Source organism: Hippocampus guttulatus, chromosome 5 (assembly GCF_054856545.1).
Source record: "Hippocampus guttulatus isolate MCC_2025c chromosome 5, RoL_Hgut_1.0, whole genome shotgun sequence".
Taxonomy (NCBI): Eukaryota; Metazoa; Chordata; class Actinopteri; order Syngnathiformes; family Syngnathidae; genus Hippocampus; species Hippocampus guttulatus.
Genome location: NC_141265.1, coordinates 5,599,912 through 5,627,603, shown reverse-complemented (window position 1 = coordinate 5,627,603; position 27,692 = coordinate 5,599,912). Strand labels below are relative to the sequence as shown.

Here is a 27,692-nt window from a genome sequence, read left to right as displayed (position 1 = left end):
ATCTTCGAACACGCAAAAAGTGTTGCAAGCAAGCTGGAATATTTATATCGATCTATCTTTTTGAGGGTTTAAGCACAGGTGTCGAACTCCAGTCGTGGAGGGCCGCTTTCCTGCATGTTTTCAAAGTCTCCCTGTTGCAACACACCTGATTAAAATGATCAGATCATCAGGAAGGTCTGCGGAAGCCTGATATTGAACCTGTTCATTTGAATCAGGTGTGTTGCAACAGGGAGACTTGGAAAACATGCAGGACAGCGGCCCTCCAGGACCTGAGTTTGACACCCATGGTTTGCAGGCATGTCCAGCTCCGGGTCTGGAGGGCCAACGTCCTGCCTGTTTTCCAGCTGTCTCATGTTTGGGACCGTGTTGACTCATGCTTGCGACTGATCGTCAATTCTCCCAGGGAGCTTCGTCTGTGCTACCCTCCGCACATCCTCCAACGAGGCGTGGATTTCCAGCTTCATGGGGAAATTCCCAGAGCTTGCCGATCGGAAATGACAGACAAAAGATGGAGCCAGAGAGGGACAATTTTAATATTCTGCCCTCATGAGGATAAGCGGTTCGGATAATGGATGGTTACTGTCAGATCATACAGACAATATATATCAACATACAGTATATGACAATGAATGTTTTTTTAAAGACTGCAAACTATCTATTAATGACTATTCTATTAATTATTTTAAAATAACTAACAGTTTTCATAAAGCAAAGCATTTTCATTGACACCATAACCGGTTAAGTGTAAACAAAAACGCAAACAATTAGTTTTTAACATAATTTGTGTTTCAAAGGAAAAAAAGCTTGTCGGCCAACTGGATGGATGGTTCCGAATGAAGGTACTGGCCTGAAAAGTAAGCCAGTTTGTGTGCATATTTGCACGGTGCGGGAACGCGAATCGTGCCTGGCCAGTTCCAGTACAAATGGCACATTTTGAAGGTCAGCCTGTTGGAATATAAAAGCCAGTAAATAAATGAAATAAAATTGTCTGACAATTGGTAGGAGTACAGCAGAATGCTGCATGTAATCTCTGGTTGGACACCCACTCTGAATTGTGTAACTCCATTGGAATAGAATAATAAAAAACGAATAATAATTTGTCATCAAACAAAATCATGAGTTGAATTAAAATCTCTTTGCAGTATACAATAGGGCTGACCAATAGTGATTTAATATGTCATTATTATTTATGTTATCATTATGTTTGTTTGTTTTTTCAGCTGTCCTCTTTAGAGACTCTGTATGCCTTTTTCTGTGATGTATTCATCATTTCTGTTCACAAATCCTTTAGCAATTGCTATTTGATCAATTTTATCAGTTCTGTAGCTGCATGTTAAGAACATGCTTAGATATGACTTGGATGAATCAGCCATCAATCGACAAGTCAAAATTTGTTGTGGACACTTAAGCTTTGTTGCTACTCTAGTCGTGGACAAGGTCTTAGGCTGACCATTGGCTACTTTTAATCTATTAAAGGAGGAATTGTGTGTCAGCGAGAGAGAGACAGAGAGAGAGTGAGGGGTGACATAAGTAGCTAGATTTGTGGCCTGGTTACTGCGGGAGCACTTTTCATTCCCACCAGCCTACCATTTCTTTTTTTCCTTTTTTTTTGCCCTGCACCAAATCGCTGCCTTTGTGATATGAACCGACATCGACACAAACATCGAATGCCGTAGAGTGCCATTTTTCTATTCGATGTCGGTTCCATTTCGATTAATTGTTCAGCCCTAGTGTACCACATGAAAATCATAGGGATGGCCAATCTAATTTTATTAAATATCACAAAGTAATTCATAAATAATAAGCAACTTTGTGATGCCAAAGCAATCTCGTGAAAGAAATGTATCGTCAATGCTTCTGAATTCTTTTTCAACGTCGAAAATTTAGGACACTTGATAACATACAGTGTATTGCATTATGGCTAATCAGTGGGGAAGCAAATTACTGTATTTTCAAAAGTACATCAACAGGATTGAAAATCATATTTGAGGAAGAGGAAACCTTTGCAGATGGTCTGGCGTGAGATTCGCTGTATTGTACAGGGTAATGTAGTGGGTAGGAAGTCCACATCCCTGCCGAATGTGATGTGCCATGAGATAGAAGTCCACCCTACATTATGTTGAGAAAAGAGGGAAGAGAGACTTCTAATTTAATGAGAAGACAACTCTTGCGGCACACTCACACAAGGCTCCTTGAACGATAATGGACTTGGGTGAAATTCAATCTCCCACTTTTGATGGATCCATCCTCTTTCCCCCCCCCTGCTTTTTCCCTTCTTTTTATTTATTACTTGAGGACCCATCACCATGAATTACGATTGCTTGCCGGCATGTGCCTGTGCATGCCATGGGCATTTGGGATTATTGGGTGATTTATCGATTTAATCGATAATTCCATTTTTTTTCTGGTTACAACTACAGTGGCGCACTGTTTACACTGACAACATGGTGGCAAACCGAGAGGAGCTGGCTCCAGAGGAGTAGTCTGTGGGCCCTGGAATTATGCTGTTTGATGACTCTGTACAGGGGTAGGAGTCAAACATTTTTTAAAATATTGAGAAAAGTATAACTTTCGTCCCGTGGCTCATGCTAAAAATATGCACATTAGCTTTCAATATCATATTAAACCTTATAAATAACTGCCCGACCTAGCCAACCAGAGATGCTGTAAAATAGTGATGTCTGACTTGACCAATGAGAAGCGCTGTGCTCTCGGCGAGCACAGTAATCATAAAATACAATAAAAATACACTGCAGTGGTACCTCTACTTATGAAATTAATTAGTTTTGGAAGAAATTTCATAACTAGAAAATTTTGTAAGTGGAGACACATTTTTCATGTAAATGCCCTAATTCGTTCCAAGCCCCCCTCCAAAATTCACACATAAATGTTTTCGAAAGCATAAAAATGCATCAAAATATGTAACAATTATATTATTGCACAATAAATGAGTTGCATAGACAGAATGTAAAAAACTAAGAATAAAGAATAAAATTGATGGTCATTTAACTTTTAACTGCATCATCATTGTTTTTTGCCCTCTTTAGGTCATGTTCTCTCTCAGAAATGGTTTTTGCCTGGCGTTTTGTAAAGAACTGATCCAAGGACGTTTGCTTTTGTTGGCTTTTAACAATCCTTTGAAAATGCCAACATTGGCATAGTGAGCGATCGCCCGACTGGTGAACAGTTTTTCTGAGTGGTTTACATTTACGTAAAACTATCGGAACGCCTCATGGCCCGAGAGGCGGATGACGAGGACTCTGCATAGACACATCTCTATGTATCTACACACATATACAGTACATATACGGCAGGGGTCTCTCTTAGCCAATGGGATGCCAGGAAGATGTTCGGTAATAGCCAATGGCAGAGCAGCTATAAGTAGGTTGCGTTTAGGAAGCTCGGAGCTGCCAGTAGCAGCCCAAACTGTATTTTTACCTTTCGTGTCTTGAAATTTCTTTCGTGACAAGAGGCAATATTTTCCTGTTGAGGCATTTCGTAACTTGAATATTTATTATGAAGAAATGTTCGTAATTAGAGGGACCACTGCATAGGCAAGATGGCAGACTCATCAATGGGCGAAAGGTTCTTGAGTAATATAGAATCCGGTGAGAAACATTGCTTTGTGTGTAGCCCCTACAAAGAAATCTACTGCAGTGACATGGAATAATAAAGACATGGGCTCGATTCATAGTTTAGAGCATGGAGTTTATGCTGCAGTGGCAACACAGAGAGGGCAATCAGGCTGGAATTGCACAAAGTTTTGTGCAAGCACATTCTGCAGACAAAAAAAACAAACAAAAAAAAAAAAACATCTTTATATCTCTCTCTCTACACATACACAAACTTGATATGCAAGATTCATGGACAAGCAGCACTTTTTGCAGGTCCAAAAATGTATTGCAAAGTGGCAAAGAAATACAAGTAGTGTCAACAGTTCAGGTGTGTGTGTTTTTTTTTTTATATACTTATGTTTAGGCATAGAAATCATTCAAATTGTGCATGGATTGTTCAAACATGTACAGTGAGAGAGTTCCACCCTGTTATGGACATATTTGTATATACTGCGTGCCCCGACCCTCGTGGGGATAAGCAGATTAGAAAATGGATGGATGGATGGATAAATATATGAGATGCACTTACCAGTCTTTTCGAGTGAGCGTGTGATCCAAAACAGTACCGGGTGAAGGTGTGCCAAAGCTGCTTCCATCACAGGAATAGAGGGTAGTGCTGATTCTCTTTTTGAGCACAATGAAGACGAGCTTTGGCTCATAGCTGGGAAACGTCTCAAAGCATTTGATCAGCTGTGGGATCTCGTACTCCTCAACCATCTTGAGCTGACCATCTGACACACCATCCCGATACACCACAATCTTTTCTGGCAAGTAATGGTTGACCTATGTAGAAGGTTTATACACAGATTGATGTGGTGGTTTTACAGGACAAGGTAGTCTTTAAAATGTGATATTACATGCACATTTCTTTACCATATAACATTGGAAAGTACAGTACAATTCATATCAAGTGATTAACTCTCTTAACCTACCCAGTCCAACATCTAGTGTGTATGTGAGCCAAGTCTATACAAATGGCAGCCTGCAGGCCACAGGCAGCACGATCGCAAACGCTGAATGGCCCAGCAGCACAAAGAAAAATCAGCATGTGGTGATTTTACTATTGCGTTTGTGGGACAAATCAAAATAATAACAACCACAATGACAATCATACATTTATTTCGAATTCCTTGGCATCGTTTGCCATTTTTGTAAACAATTCCCTGATCAATTCCAATCTCGACGAATGATGTCACAACGCATATTGCATAGCAACGTCATTTACTAGCACGGCTATCAGGAAACATGGCGCCTCACACTCCTAAGATGGTTTACATTTTATATGAAAGGATAACAAACTGGGCAACTTGCAAATTATCTTAATAGTTCATCAAAAAGAGGAAACCCTACCAATACGCAAAATAATTTGCACACACAACGAGTGATATCTTAGATGACGGTCGCGTTTTTGATCCAAGTTGGGAGTGCTCAACCCATCAGCAGCGGCAACCTAACCATGTCCTCTGTCAATACTCCAGGGAACTATATTAGTGCCATTTCGACCTTATTGTGGTAACTGTTGCACATTCTGCCTATATCAGAACCTGGCAGTACTCACTCCAGTCTATCGCGAGTTTCTCCTTTCACTGAGGCAGGGATAAGAAAAGATAAAGATAAACAGTGGAGAAATTCCCCAATTTACAGCAGCAAAATTCAGAAAGGGAGAAGTAGAACTTTCTAAGGTTATGTTACTTTAAAAAATATATCTTGCACATAAGACATATATTGAATTGAATTGAATTCAACTTTGTTGTCAAATGTGCTGATGCTAATCTACCTGTTTAGTCTTTTTCTCCCCAATTCAACACAAACATGTCTTATACCACTGACAATGGGCTTAACAAAACTACAAATACTGTAACCACATTACTGTGCTTAAAATGAATTTGCAGCATTGATAGGTCAAAGCATATACCTCATGATACTTGTGCAGTGCATCCAACAAGCAAACTGTGAATCCATTGATGAGTTCTTCATTGGGTCCTTGAAAAGTTACTCTGGAAAACCATCGAGTTATCGCGCTATGAAAAGAAAAAAAAAGTTTATAACCTTCCAAGAAACACAACACAATACTATTCATAATACAGGCCAAGGGGAGGGGAGTTTTGCAAAGCTGAACATGAATAACACCAATAAACAGTGAATACGACTGACCTGTTCATGCTTGCGACAAAGCCCATGACAGATTGGCGAGCCTTGCTGGTGTCATGGTGGACATCAACTCCAACCACCATTAGGTTTTTCTGTTATGAGGGGTATGCAAGTAAAAATGCAATCACCCAAACCTTCACCACAAATGGTGGATATAAAAACACACTCCTCTTCAAACACATTTTTTTTTCTGGTCGGTGGGTTGGGGGGCTACTTAAGACGAAGAGACAGTTTCACCGTTGTGACAAATTGTACAACTCAACTGAAGGAAAAATCTTTCAGAAGGAAAAATAAAACAGTTACATTCACTTGGTTGCAGAAATGCACACACCTTCAAACTAATATTTTGTTGTAGCTTGGTCACATTCATGGCGAAAAAGTTTTGAAATAAACAGTCATCTCTTTTTTAAAATCACACAAACTTGGCAGTTAAACAGTGGTGTGTAGGCATTTTATGTCAGGTCTTTGTTTATCATAATTGTTTGTTATTTGCAATACTAGTCTAGCCTATACTACCGGAGACAAATTCCTTGTGTGTTTTACATACCTGGCCAAAAAAAATGATTCAGATTTAATTTTCAACACGCACGCACACACACACACACACACACACACACACACACACACACACACACACACAGCTTTTTCTGCACTATAAGGCGCACCTAAAAGCATTCAAATTCCTCAAAAGCCGACCGTGCGCCTTATAAGCCGATGAGCCTTCTATAAGGGTCAATATTCCGATTTCTTGGACGTAGTATTTTAAATGTTCTGTAAAGCGCTCTGTTGCAGCTGCAGCGGTTGTGAAAGCTCTATATAAAGAAAGCTGTATTGTGTTGTATTCCTTTAGCGTAGCTCCATCTAGTGGACACACAACGCAGCTCAGCAACTACAGTAATCCCTCGTTTATCACGGTTAATGGGGACCGAGACCACCCGCGACTATAGCAGTACACATATTTGAGTAAATATGTGTTCTGCTATAGTCTTTGTTTATATTTTGTTTATATTTACTTAAATCTTTAATTTACCCCAGGTGGTAAAACAGAAGGGAGGGTGCTGGGCGGGGCTGAGAAGATGCACAGCCAATCAACATGGTTGTGCATCATGGGATAGATCCACTCCTGCTGTCATTGGTCGACGTCGGCGCTGGGAACCAATCAAGTTACAGCCATGCGCAAGACCTCTGAGTCATTCTGCATTTTTTTTCCTGAATACAGTACTTTGGAGAAAAAAAAACGCGATGCACCCACGAACGCAATAATCAAAGCGTGAAATAGCGAGGGATCACTGTACTGCAGCTTCTGTGCGCCTTATGCAGTGCGCCCCTATATATGAAAACTGTTTAAAAATAGGCCTTTCATTGAAGGTGCGCTTTATACTCCGAAGCGCCTTATAGTGCGGAAAATACAGTGTGTGTGTGTGTGTGTGTAGGCATGATGAATGAGGGACGTGCCCACCACTGCGAATATCTGACCCGCCGTAATAATGTGTGGCTGTTTACAAGCATGGGGCTTACCAAAGGCACACCAACAGTCCAAAGTTCCCCTCCTAATTTGGTGTTCACTTGCAGGAGTATCTTTTGGGCCACACTCCTTAATTTCTGTTGCTGGGAAATTGTCCGGACATTGATCACCTAGCAAGCAAACACAATACTAATTAATAGATGGAGTATTACAAAGTCTAGGCTGGGGTGTTAAACCTATAGCATAGTGCATCCACAAAGTTTTCACAACATTACAGTTTTTTCCATGTTACAGCCTCATCCCAAAATGAAATGCATTCACCCCCCCCCCCCCTCAAAATTCTACACACAACACACAATAATGACAATGTGAAGGTTTTTGGGTTTTTTTTTTGCAACTTTATAAAAAAAGAAAAAATGAAGACCACATGTACAAACCCAATTCCAATGAAGTTGGGCCATTGTTTTAAACATGGTCAGAAAAGAACCATTTGAAAATATTCAACCGACAGTATATTTAAATGAATAGGCTGTTCACATTGATAAATATTATTGTTTTTAGGAAATAATAATTAACTTGGAATTTTATGGCTACAATATGTTCCAGAAAAGCTGGGGCGGGGTTATGTTTACCACCGTGAAACACCTTTTCTTTTAAGCAACATTCAATAAGCATTTGGGTACTGAAGACATTAATTGTTGAAGCTTTTTAAGTTGATTTTTTTACCATTCTTGCTTGATGTACCACTTCAGGTGTTCAACAATCCAGGGTCTCTGTTGTCATATTTTTTGCCTCATAATGCACCACATATTTTCAATGGGAAGACAGGTCTGCAGTGCAGGCAGGTTAGTTTAGTAGCCGCATTCTTTTACTACGAAGCCACACTCTCGTAACGTGCAGAATGTGGTGTGGAATTATCTTGCTGAAAGAAGCATGGACGTCCATGAAAAAGATGGCAGCATATGTTTCTCCGAAATCTATATGCACCTTTCAGCATTAATGGTGCCTTCACTGATCATGTTCCATCGGCACTAACACAGCCCCATACCATCACAGACGCTGGCTTTTGAACTTTGCGCCCATAACATTCCAGTTGGTTCCATTTCCTTTTTAACTTTCAACAGAATAACGACCCAAAGTACACAGCCAACAAATGAGTGGCTTCAGGATACCTCTGTGAATGTCCTTGAGTGGCCCAACCAGAGCCCAGACTTGAATCTCATTGAATATCCTTGGAGGCATCTGAAAACGGATGTGCGCCCCATCCAACCTGATGGCGCTTGAGAGATGCTGCAAGGAGGGATGTGCAAAACTGCCCAAAGATATGTGTGCTGCCCTGAAGGCAATAGTTATCTACTGTATACATTTTTTTTTAACGGGTCTCTCTCTGGTATGGCAGTTATATGAGAAAAACTATATGTGGGTTTAATGTGTTAGAAGTGTTTTGAGACACTGTCATTGATGGAGTCTTATCTGCCGATGTCATTTCCTGTTTGGTCCCGTCCGGTTTGAGGGTGAACACAGGGCAGACATGTTTTGTTTGCTATCCACCGCCATCCATGGTAAACCATTGTAGAAGTAATGCCATAAGTTCAATAATGTCATTTTAGAGGTGTTGTGAAAGCCGAGATAGTGACGTTTTGGTTGGATGTGTGGTTTTTTGGGGCTTTGCATGTGTTGGTGTTTGTTACAACTGTGGGCTGTAGTTGAATGGAACGATTGATTATGACGCCCTCTGCTGGCTATTTTCTGCCATTGCCTTTGAATGATGGAATGCCAAAGAGCAGATTGTTTGCTGGTGTTTGTGCATATAATGATGTGAATTTGTGTATCTTGATTGCGTTCAGGCATTGATTGTTTTGTATCTTCTTGTTTTCGGTTTTCACCGGTATGTATTTGAAAAATGGTGGAGGTAAATGATCAAACGTGCATCTCCTTTGTCTTGATTGGCTATGGTTTAACTTGGTGTTAAGTCCGGGTTTTTGAACACACTGCACGAGAATACTACAATAGGTGTGCTAAGCTTGTGGCATCATAATCAAATAGACTTAAGGCTGCAATAATTGAGAAAGGTGCATCAAGAAATATGGAGGAAAGGTTGTGAATACTTGTGTGCAAAACTAATTCCAATGAAGTTGGAGCATTCAACATAAATTCACTTGGGTTTTTTGTCTGTGTGTGTTACTGTATGATACCTGGGATGGGATGGGACTTTTAACACAGCAGAGCTTCTTGATGGCACTGTAGAGATCTTCTCTGTTCCCTACCAGGATGCATACTACAAGTTGCAAAGTAGGCTGGAAACAAGAATAATAATAGTAAAAAAAACATGACAGGATGTCTCTAAGTGCATTTTTTCCCAACACAGCTAAAATATATTTTGTTTGCTCATTTATAGACAAGAATCGACATCTGAAGTTTTTGGATTTTCAATTTTCCTCCACCCTAAGAAATGGATGTAAATAATCAATTCCATGGTCAAACTGTCACTGTCACGAGAGTCCGAGGAATTCGGGTACCTTTTCTGCCTCAAGTACCGGCCTATTTACGTGAAAACTGCCAAGTCGTAGTAGTCCAGCTAACCACGGCAACAATTGTTTATGCTATGCAGGACAATAACAGTGCCAATGGCGGTAAAAAGGCCAACTTCAAAATAAACCTTATATTAACAAATAATATTTGGACATCAATGCCTAGGTACACTTTTATTAATTATAAGTTATTCTCTGCGTCCCAGCTGCCTTGAGTCTGTTTGGGGTCATTTGCTGTCACAAACTGTTACTACCGATTTCAACAACACAATGTAGGTGAAAATATGAGAATATAGTATTGGCATGGAAGTGAGGAAAGAATAATATTTGCCTATTGCTAAAATGTATGTCTTACCTGACTAGTGAACTGTGAGTGGATGCTCTTGACATAGGATTCTGTGCGATCATCCCTCAGCTCTACACACACAGGACGAGCCACTTGCACTCCAATAGACGCACCCACTTTTTGAAATGTTGAAATGAACTCTGTAGCCTGGTCTGCACAGCGTCGAGGGTAGAAAATCACCCATGTTTTCAGGGGTACCTAAGAGATTGATTTGTCAATGAAGGCAAATGACCAGAACAAACCTGGCTAAACTAAAACAATACCAACACTGGTTTCTGTGTAAGCTTTTAAAATGAGTCATTTCTTATGTGTTATGATCATGTTTAGGGATAAAATGGTTTACTTCAGTCTTCAACCTAAGCATTACAATTTCAAATTTTAATTACCTTTACTTTTTAGAGTACCTTGGAAAGTACTTGCTTACTGTTTGCTCAAGAGATATTATCTAGACGCCCCACTCATGTTTATTGTCGTTCTTGGTTTGATCGTTTTTTTGTACACAATTCTTATCTGCGCATTAATGGACATAATTTGTCAATTTAGCTTCACTTTATGCAGCTGCACTTGTTTCTTCCCGCTAAAATGAAATGTATTATTATTAATATGAGTCTATCAAAACTAGCAGTGATCCAGCCCGAGTCAAGACATTAGATTTCAAACAACTTTGGACCCCAACTTTATGGTCATGGACCATGCCACTTGAAGGCACAAAACACATTTGTACAACAGTATGGGTAATCGCACGATCAACTTTTGGCTGAATTAGATTCTAGAAAACTAGTTCTTTACATTCTTTTATTTGATTTTTTACTGGATTTTATAGTGCAGTTTCTTTTGTTAAAAACATTTTTAGAGCCTTCTGTGCATCGAACAGACACCTAGCCTTAAAGGGTGGACAAATTCTGTTAGACAGGGGACCAAGGCAATTCTCCAGTACATGCCCCAACAGCAGGAAAATGGCGAAAGGACCCGGACCAGATTAAGATGACCAAGAATAACTCGGCAACAAAGACAGACAGCTAATTTACAGTAGTGACCATGATCATGAAATAATATTTTAAACGAAGTATCATTTATGATTCAAGATGCATTTATCAGTTGTCCTAGTTACTTACACAGCCAATTGGAGCCAGCCTGACGACCTCTCTGGACCAAGATCCATCAGCACCAATGGTAAATGATGATGTTTGGACACAGATAGTTTCAAGAGGGAGCCTTCTAGCGTTTAACTGAAACAGCAAAAGTGAAATGTCATCAGAATCAGATTTATTAACATATCAGGGCGCCCGCAGATGCAAGGGCGAGCCTTATCAGTCTCGGTCGGGCTCCCGAAGGAGGGGTAAGAGGGCTGGTAGGAATGCTAGCGCCCGAGGGTATTTTTCCATCCGGGGGAAAATCCAGATAACAGTTGTTTTGGGAACAGGCCGTGCACAATTTCAGACAATTTAGCTTGTGACTTGCAATGGCATCTATTAGCCAAATCTTCAATCAATCATTCAATTTATTTCAGGCCAGGCCAATTCCTCCTAGTTCTTTTCCATTTTGCAAAGTGACTCCAACGCCGCATCCACTTTGCGATTGAGTTTGGTCAACGCATGAGTCTGAGTGTTGATCACCCGCCCTACACCATCCAGAAAGGCCTGCAGCTTGTTCCCTTCTAATGAAGCTGCTCCCGCTATCTGAACTTTATTAATCTGGTCTGGATTGGCTAGCAAATGTATGCCATACTTTAACATAGAATTTGAGTAAAATATTGTCATTGACAATAGTACAACTTACTTGCAGTATTTCGGAGCCAAATTCCAGGCCCCATTGGGTGATTTCTTTCTGGCTGTCAAGGTTAGAGCTTATGTTCTTCAGAAGTTGCTTTATTGAATGTGTGTGCTGATCACCATTTACATTAATGTGCATGGTCAGGTCCTAAAATATAAAAAATACAACATTTACAATTGTAGCCAACCAAATGCCTTTACCAATCACATATAGAGTGAGGCTTCTACTTTTGAGTCTACTTTCCGTTTAGATGAGCTAAAAAAACAGTGAAACAAGAACTAGATAAAAAATGAAAAATGTGGTATAAAAACTACCGAGTTTAAAATAAAAGCCGACATGGTGATCAAGTGTACCTTCATTGATCTGAAATCCTTCTTCATATTTTCTGGAATCCCAGTCATGAAAGAAAGCTCAGGAACAATCAAAATCTCTCCAGGAAAGACTTGCTGCAATGAATAAGTGTTATAATTATTCAGTGTTACAACAGTGACATTGTCTACAAACCCAACTTCAATTAAATTGGGACGTTGTTTGTCATAAAACAGAATACAATGGTTAGCAAATAATCCTTAATTTAAAATGCTATGTCTGCAACACTTTCCCATAAAGCTCGGACTGGTGAACTGAGAAAGTTGAGAAATGTTCATCCAACACCTGTTTGGAACATCCCACAGGCGAACACGGTAATTGGGGACAGTTGGCTGCCATGATTGGGGATAAACGGAGCTTCCCTGAATTGCTTAGTCATTCACAAGCAAAGATGGGGCTAAGTTTACCACTTTATGAACAACTGCATGATAAAATAGTGCAACAGTTTAAGGATAATGTTCTTCAACGTACTATTGCAAGGAATTTAGGGATTTCATCATCATAATATCGTCAAAAGGTTCAGAGAATCTGGAGAAATCCCCACATGTAAGTGGCAAGGAATTTAGTTTGTAATCAACATTTTATGGATTATTTCTGGTTTACGTTATTATTTAGAATAAGGATATGATTAAGACAACTAAATAGCAATACATACAATGGAAATAGTCTATTTTTTTTAATAATGGAAAAAGAAGAACAAATATGAATGTCCAATTGCCATATTTTTTTTCATAAGGAAAACAAAAACACTGTGGTTGATGACAAAAAGGACATAAGAACAAATAAAAATCCAAGCTTTATATCTATAGTTAAAGGGAATATACGACTTGACGACAGTCGGCTAAAACTTGTTGCAAAATACCACATCTGCTGCAATTCATTCATGTTTGGCCTTGTCGCTCAGTTTGGGTTTCTAAGTACTAATATTTGAATTATCTTTGCATTTCCTTTGAGACTTACATGTCAACTTTGTGTTGAAAGACTCAAGAACACAGACACTGCAAGATATGCTGTATTGACTTTCATAGACTAGAATTCAAAAAATGTTTACCTTCCTCCCTGGCTTGGATCGCTCCTTTGGTTTATGCATGAGAAGAGGTTGGTCCGTCTCTTTAATAATAATTCCATAGTTCTTGCTGTGATGAATTCACAATGAAAGATAACGATAATGTTAAGTTTCAAACAATTCAAATCAAAGTCTAAGCGATGTAAAACTATACATTTAAATATCATTTCAACATGATTTAAAGGGGAAGTCAACCTCATTAAAAAAAAAAAAAAAACTTTCTCTGCGCCTTCACTAGTCTAAACACTGCATTCTAATTCACATTGTGTTTGTGCAATACGAATTAAGCAGCAAAATCCATCTGTTTTTAGCCATCTTGAGGCGGCCATTTTGCCACTACCTATCGGCTGAAATGACATCACAGTTACTCAGGGCCAAGATAACGACCAATCACCTCTTTTCCGAAGCTGAAATATACTGTGTGTGTGTGTGTGTGTGTGAGAGTCGCCCCCCCGCGTATCCTCACAAGGGTCGCGGAGCATGTTGGGAGACTATCCCAGCGGTCTTCGGGCAGTAGCCAGCCAGCCAACTCACACGCACGCACGCACGCACGCACATACACAGACACAATATCGCTAACTCTTCCACTCCCGCAGTCACAAGGATGCGCTTAATTACCGAAAGATGATTTTATGACTGTATGAATATGTACAAAAGTAGTATCCAAAAGAGTAACAACTTTGTGTGAGTAAAATATGAGTCATATCATTGCATACTTTTCGTGAATTTAGTCCTTTGATTCGGTCTGGTGTGGAAGCGCATGTACACGTAAGGTGGGTCCTGTCAAAAAAATTCAAACGCCCAAATTCTGGCACAGGCTGGAGTACTTTAAGCCATGTGTTTCACTGTGTACCGGCCCTGCTCAATTATGATCATCTCAAGGACAGTTGTCGCACCTGTAGTAATCGACAAAAGTGGTTTTTGTGCCATCCATCAAAGTGAAGGTGTCTTTGGGTGATTTGTCCCACTCAATGGCATCAACGCGGTAAGTCCGGTTATTGTAGCGGGTGATGATGATGCTACCAACAAGTTCTTTGGTGCATTCATCTCTAAATTTCTCTTTGCTTTGTCGGTAGAGAATGTTCCTGGCAGAAGGAAGAAAATAAATCAAATGTTAGTTTTAATTTGCATGTCTCGTCGTGCTTTATGTATTTTGAAAAAGGCAGCTTTGCTCTTACTCAAAAATCTCTCAATTAATCATCCAACAGGTTGGTATACTGTTATTTGCCATGGAATTTACAAACACAGTTCGATAAATACGATAGATCCTCAAAACAACAACTGTTCACTGTAATGTGATGCTCCTCTTTCTGTTTTCAATAGTTGTTTTTCTGTGTTTACCCTTTACCCTTTTAAAAAGCTATTCGTTAATAAATCTATGAGGAACATGAAGATTGCCGGAAATAAAATGGTAAATTATTGTTCATAAATAGTACTTTGGGTACATTTTATATGAAATAAGAATGAATACAACTAAATTAGACAGATGGTTTAATGATGATGGAAGATGGAAGAAATTTCATCTGTGCTGTATGTTAGACATATAGTACATTTGACAATAAAGTTTATCCAATCCAATGGTTTCAAGCAGCAAATGCCAGATATTAATCAAGGTTTTAGCTGTGACATGGTCGGGGTGATGAATGTTCACAAGTCATGTGAATTTGTGATATTAAATGTAAATCACCAAAGCTAAAAAAAATTCTCTCTCTCTCTATATATATATAAATATATATTACCTTTTCATTTAGTAAATATCAAATAAATATTTAGATTTACCATTCAAATTACAAAGTATAAGTCTATATAATTATTTAGATTTAGCATTTTTTACTTATTTTTGTGTCAGTGATGTTTCAAAAACTCACATGACATCCAGCACGGAGTCATTCCGCAAGACCTTGTGAGACACATCAACACACAGGTACAGACCTCCATCTGTATGTTTGATACATGTTGAATAGCCTGGCCACACCTGCAGTCTACAAAAATTTCACACGAGGTAATTAGTTAAACAGCTTTGAACACAAGTGCCCCATGGCAGCAGATCAACATGTACTTGCCGATGTTTTCCAAGAACTGTTGCATTTTCTGGATCATAATGATTTCTCCCTACCAGTTTCAATCCAATCATTTTCATGACCCTTGAAACAGAGAAAAGAAAAATAAGCACACATGACCGTGTTTGCAGAAACATTCATCCATTTTCAACACCGCTTATCCTGAAGAGGGTCACGGGGAGTTTCTGGAGCCTATCCCAGCTGACTTCGGCCAAAAGGCAGACTACATCTACACCCTCAACTGGTCGCCAGTCAGTCGCAAGGCACATATAAAGACAAATGACCATTCATGCCCACATCCACACCGCCCACTGAACCCATCCCACGCTGCCTGCATACAAGTAAGGCGAGTGTTCCATTGCACCATCAGTGACACGTCAAAACCACACATTTAAATTTAAATACATACCTCCTGAGAACAACATTGTAGAGTGGGATGCACAGATCACAGCTGGGTGGCAACATCTTTGTCATTTGTATTTGTATTTGGATTTCTTCATTGTTGGTTCTTCTCAAACTCTTGAGAACCACCTCCTGTGCATTAATCTAATGTTACTTTAAAATATTGCCACAAATTTATAGTTTGATAAATACGAACGATTCCCAAATTGTTGGCCGAGCTCCTAGATGGGCCCCCAACTATTTGAGGGAGGGTGCAGAAATGGTGAAAAAGTGAAATAAATACATTTTCTAAAAATGTGTCAATCAACTTCCAAAGCTAAGGCAAAAAAACAAAAACAAAAACAAGTATGATCTACAAATTACACAGCCTCTAACATGAGCTCTTAAGAATATTACCAAAAGAAATCTATCAATTGGCTGAACGCTATGAAGTTCAATTAGTTAACTGGCTTTTAGCTATATGTTTCGCCCCAGTCATATGGCCACAAACGTAATATCGTTTTCTTTTTCTCTCTCTTTTTAAGATTTTTTTTGGACCAGTGAAGAGAGTGTATATTTAAATCTTGTGAGTGGTTTTAAAACCAGAAACTCCTTAAACATTTGCATATTCAGTAATCACACACTTTATAGGGTGACATGCATTGCTTCCCCCACAATTTGTGATGCTTGTGTGTTTGTGTAGCTGTCTTAAAAACTAGTGCAGTTCACGTTAAAAAGCCTCATCAATTAGTTCGAACACTATTTAAATGGGTTAGAACGCAAGATCCAAAACTTGCACAGTTAATCTTGTCTCATGCTTGTTCAAGCTTGTCTCACAAACTAGTTGAGCATAGCTTGTACATGGCTCACGTTATTGACTGCGAGCGTAACATCATGTGATTATTGTGGGAAATAGATACGAAAAATATAACCATGCGAGTGTGCCAGTGGTTGCTCGATCATTTAAAAAAAGTCATCACATCCACTGGAGAATCATTTAATGGGAAAGAGAGACACGAGTGAATCTCAATGATAACAGACTGTTGAAAATCAGGATTAAAATGTTCTTTTCTTTGAAATTGGTATAGTGTTCAAAAATCAAGTTTGTCAAACTCGAGTGTTGTGTGTAGAAGCTTCCCAATCTAAAGGATATTTCAGATTTGGTTATCAGGACAAATCTACTCTTAAAACACCTTGGACTAAATGACAAATATTATAGGATGATCTTATCACACACAATACAGTCAGGCGTTTGATTTCCTTAGTCATAAAAGTGACTATGGTGTACCAGTACATACTATATAAATGCCTCTTTGATACCTACATCCTTCAGTTGGAGGGGAAGGTACAGTACAGACCCATCAAAAGCTATAACTTCTCCTGTGGTCAAGCGGTGATCTTTGATCATCCCATAACGCATTGACATGGATTCAACATTTGGCCTGGAAAACAGCGGACATACAAATTCTCAGAAATATCACAGCGTACATACGAATAGGAAAGTGGAGAATAGAGAATATAAAGTCAGTCATCCTAAAGTGGATTTGAATGGTTGTCAATTGGACATCATCATAGGATGATAAACACCCATGCCATGGCAGATTAGCATAACACTCGTAGAACAAGCATATACAAATGCACACACGAAAGCTGTTTCAGTGAATTGTCTGCTGAAGAAAAAAAGTCAGGGATCAGTGTTACTTACGTAAATGTCACATGGTACTGATAAACTGCTTTGTTCTTGCAGTGAATTGGGATATGATTGGAGCCAATAGTTACAGGAGTTCCTTTTGATCCAGCCTTGTTGAGTGGCAAGCTGACCAAGAAAATGAAAATATCAATACATATCGCGATATGCACATAACATAAATACAAAACAAAATGTTTATCATTGTCATATATGTGTTTTTCTGTTACCAATAGTTGAATGTGTGTCATATTTAAATGCTAACATTATTCATGTTTTTTTTAAATAAAAACCATAATTTTAAGTTGTCTGTGAAATAGTGACATCCATGTCAGTTCCTCGACAACATTGGCGATCGATGCGTTGTGCATTGCTGATAGAAATAAATGGCATGTGAAGACAGTATGATGTCTATATTTAGTTTCTTAAGACAGATGCAAGGAATTGTTCTAATAGAAAAATACATTAAAATACTGGAAAAAAATATCTCACTCTCTTACCAAAATAATTATGTACATAGTGTGATTGATCGGCCTTTAGAGGCTTTGATCGAATTCACCGATCACACACTTTTTCACAAACATCAACCGATAATGATCGGCCACCGATCGATTGGAGCATCCCTACTTTTAAGTGAAATTAACATGCGTGGTGGAAGTTACACGAATCATTGCCAGTGAAAGGCTGCACACCTTTTCAAATTGAAAGAATGTACCCCGAAGTCAAAGCATTGTGATATACTGTACACACGATATTTAGATGATAAAACTGAACATGAAGGTATTGCTTGTTAAAATACAGCAAGCCAAATTTAAAAAAAGAAGCCCTAGTGGCTACATGACAGATAGTATTGGCAAACACAAAATGGATGACAGTTTAATTAACAGAGGGACAGCGATTAAAACCCTTAACTCATAACAAGGGTTTGAGACAAAAAACTAATCTTACCGAATTGCCTCCACTTTCAAATCTTTCTTTCCTGGTACAATAACTGAGGGGTCTTGCACCTCTTGAACGATGGAGACAATTTCTAAAGAGAAATAGCATACTAAATTGTTGCTCAATCAATCACTGAAATGTCAGGAAGAAACACAAGCAAGCTGAACAAAGAAAATGTGCATCTTACCAAACAGAAGTGCTTTTTGTAGCCCAACTGCATGTTCCAGCCTTGTTGCTCCACACACGTTTTCTTCTACACTAGATAATTCTTTATATAATGTTCAACAGTATAATAATGATTTGTTCGACTCGTTACTTTTTCTTTATGTTTGTTAATTTATTTGACATTTGTGTCATTCTTTAGGTAAATTTATATTTACATCTCTCTCTAAGCAGTGTCAACCCATATTTTGGTGTTTTTCACATTACTAACTTTCAATAAAATCTTATTGATATCTATGGCTAGTCTCATCTATGATTGAATGTGTTTAATGTCTTGGATGCTCTCCTCCCATGTGTTATTTTTAAACTTTTAGGCTTCCTATGTGTTGTGTTGTGTTATTTTTGTTATTTTGACTTCAAAGTGGCGCCGCGAAAGTGGCTGCCTTTCCAGCAGCTCCTATATTTTGTTGTTCTACTTCTTCCTTTCATAACTTTGCTGCTGTGAATTGGGAATTTCTCCATTGCGAGACTAATACAAGTTTTCTTATCTTATCTTATCTTATCTTATCTTATTACCTGTGTCAGAGATTGGTGTGGAATCGCAAGCTGTCGCCTCTGAGGTAAGAGAACCAGCCTGAACACCTTCGAGAGGAGAGGAGGAACGAGGTAAAGGGCTTCCTCGTCCGAGTCCGAGCACAGACATTGCTGCTCTCCCAACTCCCACCATCATGCTCGGGGAAGTTTCTTGGCCAAGAAAGCTGCAATAGTTCACAGGGCACGCCAACCATGAGTAAAACTCTTAGGGATAACCCAACAAAAAATGACATTTTCTAAACATTGGGAAAAATATTTAGTGAATCAGAAATTGGTACACTGTAATTCCCATTACACAACAACTGTACTTCAACACTTCAGAGAAAATCAAATGGGAAAAATTGAAAAAAAAATGTACTACTGAATTTTGCTTTTGGTCTGTTATGTCCAACCAGTAATATTGTAACAATTTGCTTTTCATAGTTTATTACTCTGCAACGTAATGAATATGGGTCCAGCAAGACTTAAAATTATACTCTACCTAGTGTCACTAGGCCTAGGTGATATATTGTTATTGTATCGTGATTGCGATATGAACATTCTAGATACTGATAACGAAATTATGACAATAGTCAGGTGAACTTGCCACACTTGTGCTACATGTAAGCTAAGGCCAACCAACCAGGCATCTACTTTCACGTTTGGCGTTGATCGACAGCTAAAGCTAGCCAATAAAATAATCATCTGATGGAGGGAGCGAGGGATGGTCGCAGCGGTACAGCAAATACAAAAGAAAACCTTCGGGTCAACGAGAGCCATGCCCGTCAAGCCAAATAGTACAGTATATACCAGGGGTGCCCAAGCTTTTTTGAACAAATATCTACTTTTCAAGCAACCAACCTCCCACAATTGACCCGTTGCCGCACGTGCACAAATATGCACGCGAGTGCATATGTCTTACTCGCAGACAGACCATGCTGAAGCACCACGGCCCCAAACTTGAACGAAACAGAAAAATAAAGTAGATACAAGAGTTTGCTGAAAAAAGCAGAATTCCGCCAAAAAGCGGAAAAATGTCATCCCTGCTTAAGTGTTGTTTAAATGCACTAATTTTCAATGAAGTAATAGCTTCCATAACCAATCTATTATAATAAAAATTAAACTTTCTTTTCCTGTACAACAATCACAGCCTGGTGCCATATATCCACTGCCGCATCCATATTACAGTACTGCGGGAAATACTGGTACACCACAACAAATGTGAAAAATGTGAAGGGGGCTGGAATGTAGATTATCCTGTCGTATGCAAGTGATGGAGAACATGTCATCTTGTCATTCTTACCTTGTCCCTCTGCCAATCACTGCTTGTGGGTGGCCACTTGTCTGTGGGCTACGGGCTACCACACCTACATCCAGACTTGGTTGCTTTAACTCTTCCATCTCCCCAACTATTTGTCTTCCTGCAAAAATAATTGTATTCAATTTTGCAGATTAAAATGTGAATACAAATGTGCAAACTATAAAACTCCCAAGAAATTTGCAATGTTCTAGTCCTTTTGTCAGGTACAGTGGACCCCCCTTCTGTTTGTGGGGGATCGTGATTTGGCCGGCTCACAAATGGCAAAACACCACTTCGAATTAACGTCCAATAAGAATGCATTAGGACGGGACATTTATGGAAAAAAATAATTGCAATTATTTTGGATTGAGATCTGGATCAATAAAATGATTGACTTCAAAACTAAGCATTTGTTTAACTATTAAAACAACCACTCAAAATTATCAGCATAAACTGGGTTTACATGGAATTGTTGCGACAGTGAAACTCCTCTACAACAAAATCATGTTTGCAGCAAGAAATTTTTCACAACAGGGGTTTTTTCACTGTAAACAGTTTTACAGTAAACAGAAGAAAATGAGAACAGAAGAAAATTGCGACTGAACTCTATTAATGTAACTCGTTTTTCACTTTTTGGAGAAAAATTTGTGTCTTTCAGTATTGTTATGTTGACTGTGTGTATGGATTTCCCCGGCGTTTGTTTTTGAATATTTGTTAGTTGATGCTAATGTTCCGCGAGCATGTCAATCAGAATCTCCGTTGTCTGTAGCATTAGCCATACCGATATTTTAAAAACTAAGCATGTTTTGTATTTAAAATAGAATGTGTGCAATTCTTTTTGTTGTGGTTTTAGTTTCACAGTAAACTCCTCCTGGATTGTAATTAAACAGTTTAGGGATGGCAGAATCACAGCCACTACACACTTGACATGCAAGCAAATTGTTGCGTTCGTGGTACTTTCACAATGTCGCACACTTGGAAACGAACCACGCCATCATGCATATTACCGGTAATCTTTTTTTTTTTCAATTATAACGTTTTAAAGATCAGGAGAAGCCATCACCAAAATCACGATTTAAATTACGATTAATTGCCATCCATCCATCCATTTTCCGATCCACTTAATCCTCAACAGGGTCGCTGGAGCCTATCCCTGCTGTCTTCGGGCAGTAGGCGAGGGACACCCTGAACTGGTTGACAGCCAATCGCAGGGCGCGATTAATCGTCCAGTCCTAAAATGTATTGAAAAGAAATGAATATAAAAATGTATCCCCCCCAATTATTGAAAAAAATGGGATGAACCTCCAATAAGTCTTGTCCATGAAAAATCAGGTTTGCTTACTCCGGAATTATTTATTTTTTACTAAATATTGGGGCTGTGGGGGAACCCGCAAATAGGCGACGATGCAGGGGTCCATTGGGTACATTGATGGCTATTTGGTTGTTGTTTTAAGTTTTTGTTTTGTACTTTATAATAACCGAACTGCTTTATTTTCGGTAGTAGTAGCAGGATTAAAACAAATACATTGTACCATCACATGGCTTTGTTTGAAAGTACAAGAGGTTAAATGTCAACAACAAAAAATTTGTTCAAACACTTCACTAATAAAAAAATGAAAATTTAAAGGTGTGTAATTACCAATAGTGATTTCTCTGTCAAATATCACTTGTAAATAAGGTACCAGATTGGCTGGCAACCGTTTCAGGGTGTGCCCCGCCTACTGCCCGAAGACAGCTGGGATAGGCTCCACCACCCCCCGCGACCCTTGTGAGGATAAAGCGGATCAGAAAATGGATCGATGGATGAAGTACAAGTCAAAGATTTCGAAACACCTTCAAATTCTAATGGTCTCAAACACAGTAAGAGGTCAACAAATTCATGCAATTAGATCTTGATAATGCACAGATATGAACTGTAAATCATTCCAGGCCAAAAAACTTCATCCAAATCACACATTTAACTGAGAGAATACCACGATGTGCAAACTCCTCTGGGCAAAAGGTGCCTACTTTGAAGAAACCTCAATTACAAAACATTTTGTTTTGATTCACATTTTATTTACCAAATAAGTCCTCCATCAATATTTCCTCATCATTTTGATGAGTTACGTATTAATCTTCAATTCAGGAATTTAAAATGAGTTAGTTGAGATGGTATAACCCAAGAGGCAAGATGCCACTTGCTACTGTTATTGCCAGTTGCCATTCTACTATTATTGCCAGCCATCATGTCTTGTGTCGTGATGAGACAAACAGATGACGGAAGTACAACAGAGCACGAAAGCAACGCATTCTCGCCGTACGTAATCAACTCTTCTCATGCGTAGCGAGGCGACTCCCCCCGCCGCAAACGAGCATTTGCTCCGGAGCAAAGTTTTAACCCTGTAGCGTTCACACGTACCATTTTACATCGGTGCTGCCCCGGGTTAAATTTAAGTAAGCTGTTTTCAGGGGCTACACCGGTGTAACTTTGCAACGCTCTACTGGGGCAGCACTGGCATAGCACTGGAGCAAATGTTGCAGTGTGAACACCCCTTATATTGCAATTGCTTCCCCAATTTTAACTAAGCAAAAATTTCTATGTGGAGGGGGTAAGCTTTTTATTGCAAAATTGCATTTTTTAAAAAATAAGATCCAACTTTTTCCCTTCCACCACTGGAACTATCACAAAAAATAATAAGAAGAAGTAGAAGAATCCTGCAGGGGCAGTTATTTACACACCAACTGGCAATGTTCCTCTTCCCCTTGAGACCGCTGAGGGTTCCAAGCCTATTCCTCTGAACATGGAGACCAGTGAAGCACCTTGACCCTGTGTAGGGGACTCAACCTAAACACAAAATAAGAGTTTATAATAAGATTTTTTTGTTTATGGTATTGAGAAAAAACACTTTTCAGGCTTCAATTACCTCTTTCCTGGTGAGGGCTCCTTCCACAAATTCTTTCCGAATCTCGGTGCTTGCCAGTACTGTACCTCTTGCAATGCCTATCTTGGGTTCTGTTGAGGGAAATAGGCAGCCTCTTGCTGGAACAGGTCCTCCATCATCAGACCGAAGTCCTCGTCCAGCGAAAGGGTCACAAGCTGGTATACTGGATCCTTGTCCTTGGAGGACATTAGCAGGAGCAAAAAAACCTCTGGCTCGTCCTACATCGAGCCCTCGACTGCGTCCCCGCCAAGGAATGCCCCCCATACTACTGAAGTTCGTTGGTTTGTTTGGATCCATTTTATCCACTCGAAATATTTCGTGGGAACTGCAATGCAAAGGGGAGAAATCAAGTAATTTAATCTTTCAGTTTTAAATTCTTACATTTATATCTCTTCCTTGAAATGCTGTAACGCAGGTTCCTGTCGTCATATTTAATCCCCGCCAGACACCCCCCCCCCCAAAAACCCCATAAAACAGAATGTAAATTATCTTAATCCTTCAACATGATTCAGTCTCATTAAATCCAGAAATACTGTAGACGCTTTAACAGATTTTTCAGACATTGCCAAATACTGACCACAGCCGGCACGCAGGAACTTTAGCAAAATGAGCACTTCGCTTACTCCAGGCCTCTGATGCGGACTAAGCAGCAATTAGCAAATATGACTTTCAATGACTTCATTAACTAACCAATTTCAGTATGTAGGTTAAGTGAAACATTATAAAGATTTAAACTCACCTTTTTTCGCTGACAGACTTTCAGGTTTCAGAAGCAAACTTCTCGATCGTTGTCCTCGAAAATGGTTTAGAATGTACCTGCCCTACTGCGCTATTGGACAATCCAATACTTAGAGTTTATGCCATTGGTTAACGCCACCTGCCAATCAATTCACTGCCAATTAATATCAGAATGGATTTTATGAAGGATTTGCCGCCCCCTAACGTCCAACTTCCCTCCCATTCAGACGATGATAATGTTTATTAGTACAGTACAGTAATATTTTTCATAGCCCTAATCCATTCCAAATTCGCGTTTATTCAGATAAATAAAATACATGTACATCAATTTTCAAAAGTTTTCTGGAGCCTATCCCATCTGACTTCAGGCGGAAGGTGAACTACACCCTGAACTGGTCACCAGTCAGTCGCAGGGCACATAAAGAGACGAACAACCATTCACACCCACATACACCCTTCCACTGAGTTGGAACCGATCCAAGGTACCTCCACTCAAATCAAGCGAGTGTACCATTACACCATCAGCGACAAGACCCAAATGACTAAAATCCCACCCTCAATATTGGGAAGCGGCACACGAAAGCACGGTCCTTCAAGATCATTCCAAAATAATTGGGAGGCATTTTAATATGTAATCATTAGAAATAACTCTTGTAAATCATATTTTAAATGGTCCTTGAAATATAGGTATATTATTGTTATTTATATAATGCACGTGCGTATGCTTGCTATATTAATTGTTCCTGAAGACATGGGATAAATCACATTAACAGGCTATCCAAAATGCTTTGAAATGATACAGTGATGTCAGGTTCGAGTTTGCCACAAAGGCATTTATTGCCTTGGAGAATGGACATTTATTGCCTTTCAATGGAAGTGTAAGTGTGTGTGTCTTTGCAAGCGAATTAGTTGAAATAAAGTATTGTACCATTCTGGTCCTTTTTGAAAAATGTTCTTATTTTTCATCATGAGCGGTACAGCAAGTATTCTTGTTTCTGATGCTCTCGTGATGTTTATACTTCAATACAGTATCTGCTGACGTACTAAATCACATTTTAAATAAATTGTTATACAAATGTTGGTAAATGGGACGTCACTTATATAGCGCTTTTCAACAATTGTTTTAGTCAAAGAGATTTACACTGTTTGCTCATTTACCTACTGATGACGCAGCATCAGAATCAACTGGGGGGTTCAGTATCTTGCTCAAGGACACTTCGACAATGTCTACACTGCGTCATGCCACCTCCATTGACCGAGGATGTGTTGCCATCTACTGTTAGACAGAAGTAGCTGCAACGACAAAAACAAATCAAGCACACATAGGACGTTTCGTGCATTTACATGATGATTCAGATATCATATCACAGCACTTTCACAAACGCAATAAAAAGCATAGACACAATATATTTTTTTCCACATGAAGGTCCTAAGAACAAGACTATACTCAAAAAGACATGGCAACTACAACACGAACAAAAGACCACAAAGTGAAAGTTACTAATTCACTAAACATGTTTTATAAACGGCGGCCCGGTAGTCCAGTGTTTAGCACGTCGACTTCACGATGCATTGTAAAAGACACTGACCTGCAGAATTTGCCTCACAGTCTTGAATCCCTGGAAGTCTGACCCATCTTCCTTGACATATACAGATTCGTAATAGCCTTTGTGTAAATGGGCCAAATTTTCTTGATAGCAGGAGGCCTGGGAGAAAGTGGCAATTATCTGATGTGACAGTCATTACAGACCTGCCTGTCAGACTGCACAGTAGATAGATAATTAGGAGTCAGCAGCTGAGTCTGTCTTGGCCTGCATCTTCAGTTAAGGAATTGGATGACAGGCAGTATTGTGGGTCACACGACAACCGTTTCCGCCTGCATGATAATAATGAGGCGATCCATCATTTTATGTATCACTTATCTCCACTAGTGTCATGCTTTTTTAAAAGCATACATGCATGCATACATACATAGATATCGGTACATGCATGCAAGCATGGATGCATGCATAAGTACTGTACATACATGCAAAATCTACACAGGAAGGCTGTAGCCCGAAAATCAAACTTTGGACGTACTGTGAACCAGTCATCCAGTCTTTTATTTATTTATTTGTTTTTGTATTTATGTATTTATTTATTTCGCCCAAGTAAGGCAATAGAGAATAGGTGAGCATTTGCAATGACATAGTTGCCATCAGCAGAGTAAAGCAAAGCAAAAGAAAATCAAAAGTTAAAAGTTCAGAGTGGCAGGGGTCAAATACCAGTGACCTCTGACCTCAAGTATTCTTTTTTTAAGGATGAGTGCCAAAGCAACCCCTATCACACACACATTTTGTAAGACATTTTTGCAAATGATTGGAAGCAAATTGGGCACCGATTCAACATTTCTTTCCATTTCCAGTTTGTTTTGGTGTCCCAATATTTTGTTCAAAAAGAGTTGTACAATGCAAGTCACGACAAAAAGTGAAGCAGTTGTAATGAGTTAACCTTTAACCTAAATACTGAATATTTAAATGTATTTTTGACACACGAGTCCAGTCCAAGCCAAAATCTGAATTAGGACGTTATGTTGATGCTACGCTACACACACGTGAAAAGCTATAAATCTGCAACTGTAATATAACTCAGTATATTCTGAACAATAGCATGTGACATTGGAAGAGATAATACAGAAAATATGTGGAATATTATGTTGGACTTGTAGGCCTCGCTAACATAAATTCAGGGAGAAGGAACTTGATGGTTTCATCGCATAGGGCTTTTCTAAATTTGCCCACTTTTCAATTCACAACAATAAACTTACTCTTGTCCTTGCTTACTAATTTACTAACATAATCAGCATACTAACAAGGCATGCTGTAAGTGTGCAAACACAAAACTTTAAGAGCAAGAAAGTGATGACCACAGTTCTTCTGAAATGGATTAGATGCAGAGAACAAATTTCACTGGACCAAAAAAACAAACAAAAACAATACTGTAAAAGAACTCGCAAGCAATTCCCCAAGGCTCCTTGAATAGAGTTCACACAGGCCCCCCTCAAGCCAAGTCTGCTGATGATCAATTCCCTTCGAGTACGACTACTTCAGATATTGCATCACAAAGCTGAGATCCACTAAACGTTAAATATGCACAAAGGCACCCGTTTTAAATTACAATAAATTCAAACAATTGCACAAAAGAAAAGGGTTACAAAATTATAAATACCGAAATAATAATTATCTCCTCTTAATTTACTCATAAATGGTTTGGTTTGCGATTGACTGGTGACCAGTCCAGGGTCAAGTCAGCTGTGATATGTCAAGCCAAAACTTCCTTTGTCAAAATTTGGCAAAACATGCAACCCCCCCCCTCCCCACCAGATTAATATACAGTAGCTCAGTTCGCACGTGTGTTCTTTTGACAAATTATTGCGCAATCTAAGGTGTTGAAAATGGCTCGCTCTCTTTGCAGTGTTAATTAACAAACATTCCAATTTTATTATATTAACAGTACACTTTTGTAATGGCATGGCTAAAGAATTTCATATCTGTTTTTGGAGCGCCCTCTTTCACCATCATATGAATCATTTCCACAGTGTGAGAGAGAGAGAGCGAGAGAGAGGTGCGCTTCG

General features: G+C 39.1%; 1 protein-coding gene across 1 annotated transcript; it reads right to left on the bottom strand.

The window, feature by feature from the left end:
• Positions 1-524: 524 nt before the first annotated feature.
• Positions 525-23,638, bottom strand: piwil2 (piwi-like RNA-mediated gene silencing 2). Its single transcript, XM_086111291.1, has 23 exons — positions 23,324-23,638; positions 23,139-23,244; positions 20,421-20,538; positions 19,121-19,302; positions 18,392-18,473; positions 17,462-17,572; positions 17,081-17,198; positions 15,785-15,909; positions 15,379-15,459; positions 15,184-15,297; positions 14,212-14,400; positions 13,301-13,385; positions 12,234-12,326; positions 11,887-12,027; positions 11,223-11,336; positions 10,117-10,305; positions 9,426-9,527; positions 7,284-7,400; positions 5,769-5,857; positions 5,530-5,635; positions 4,144-4,397; positions 2,002-2,109; positions 525-945 (listed from the first exon to the last, which is right to left on the bottom strand). The coding sequence occupies exons 1-23, from the start codon at positions 23,636-23,638 to the stop codon at positions 789-791; spliced, it is 3,096 nt and encodes a 1,031-aa protein (XP_085967417.1). The 3' UTR covers positions 525-788.
• Between the last annotated feature and the right edge of the window lie 4,054 nt (positions 23,639-27,692).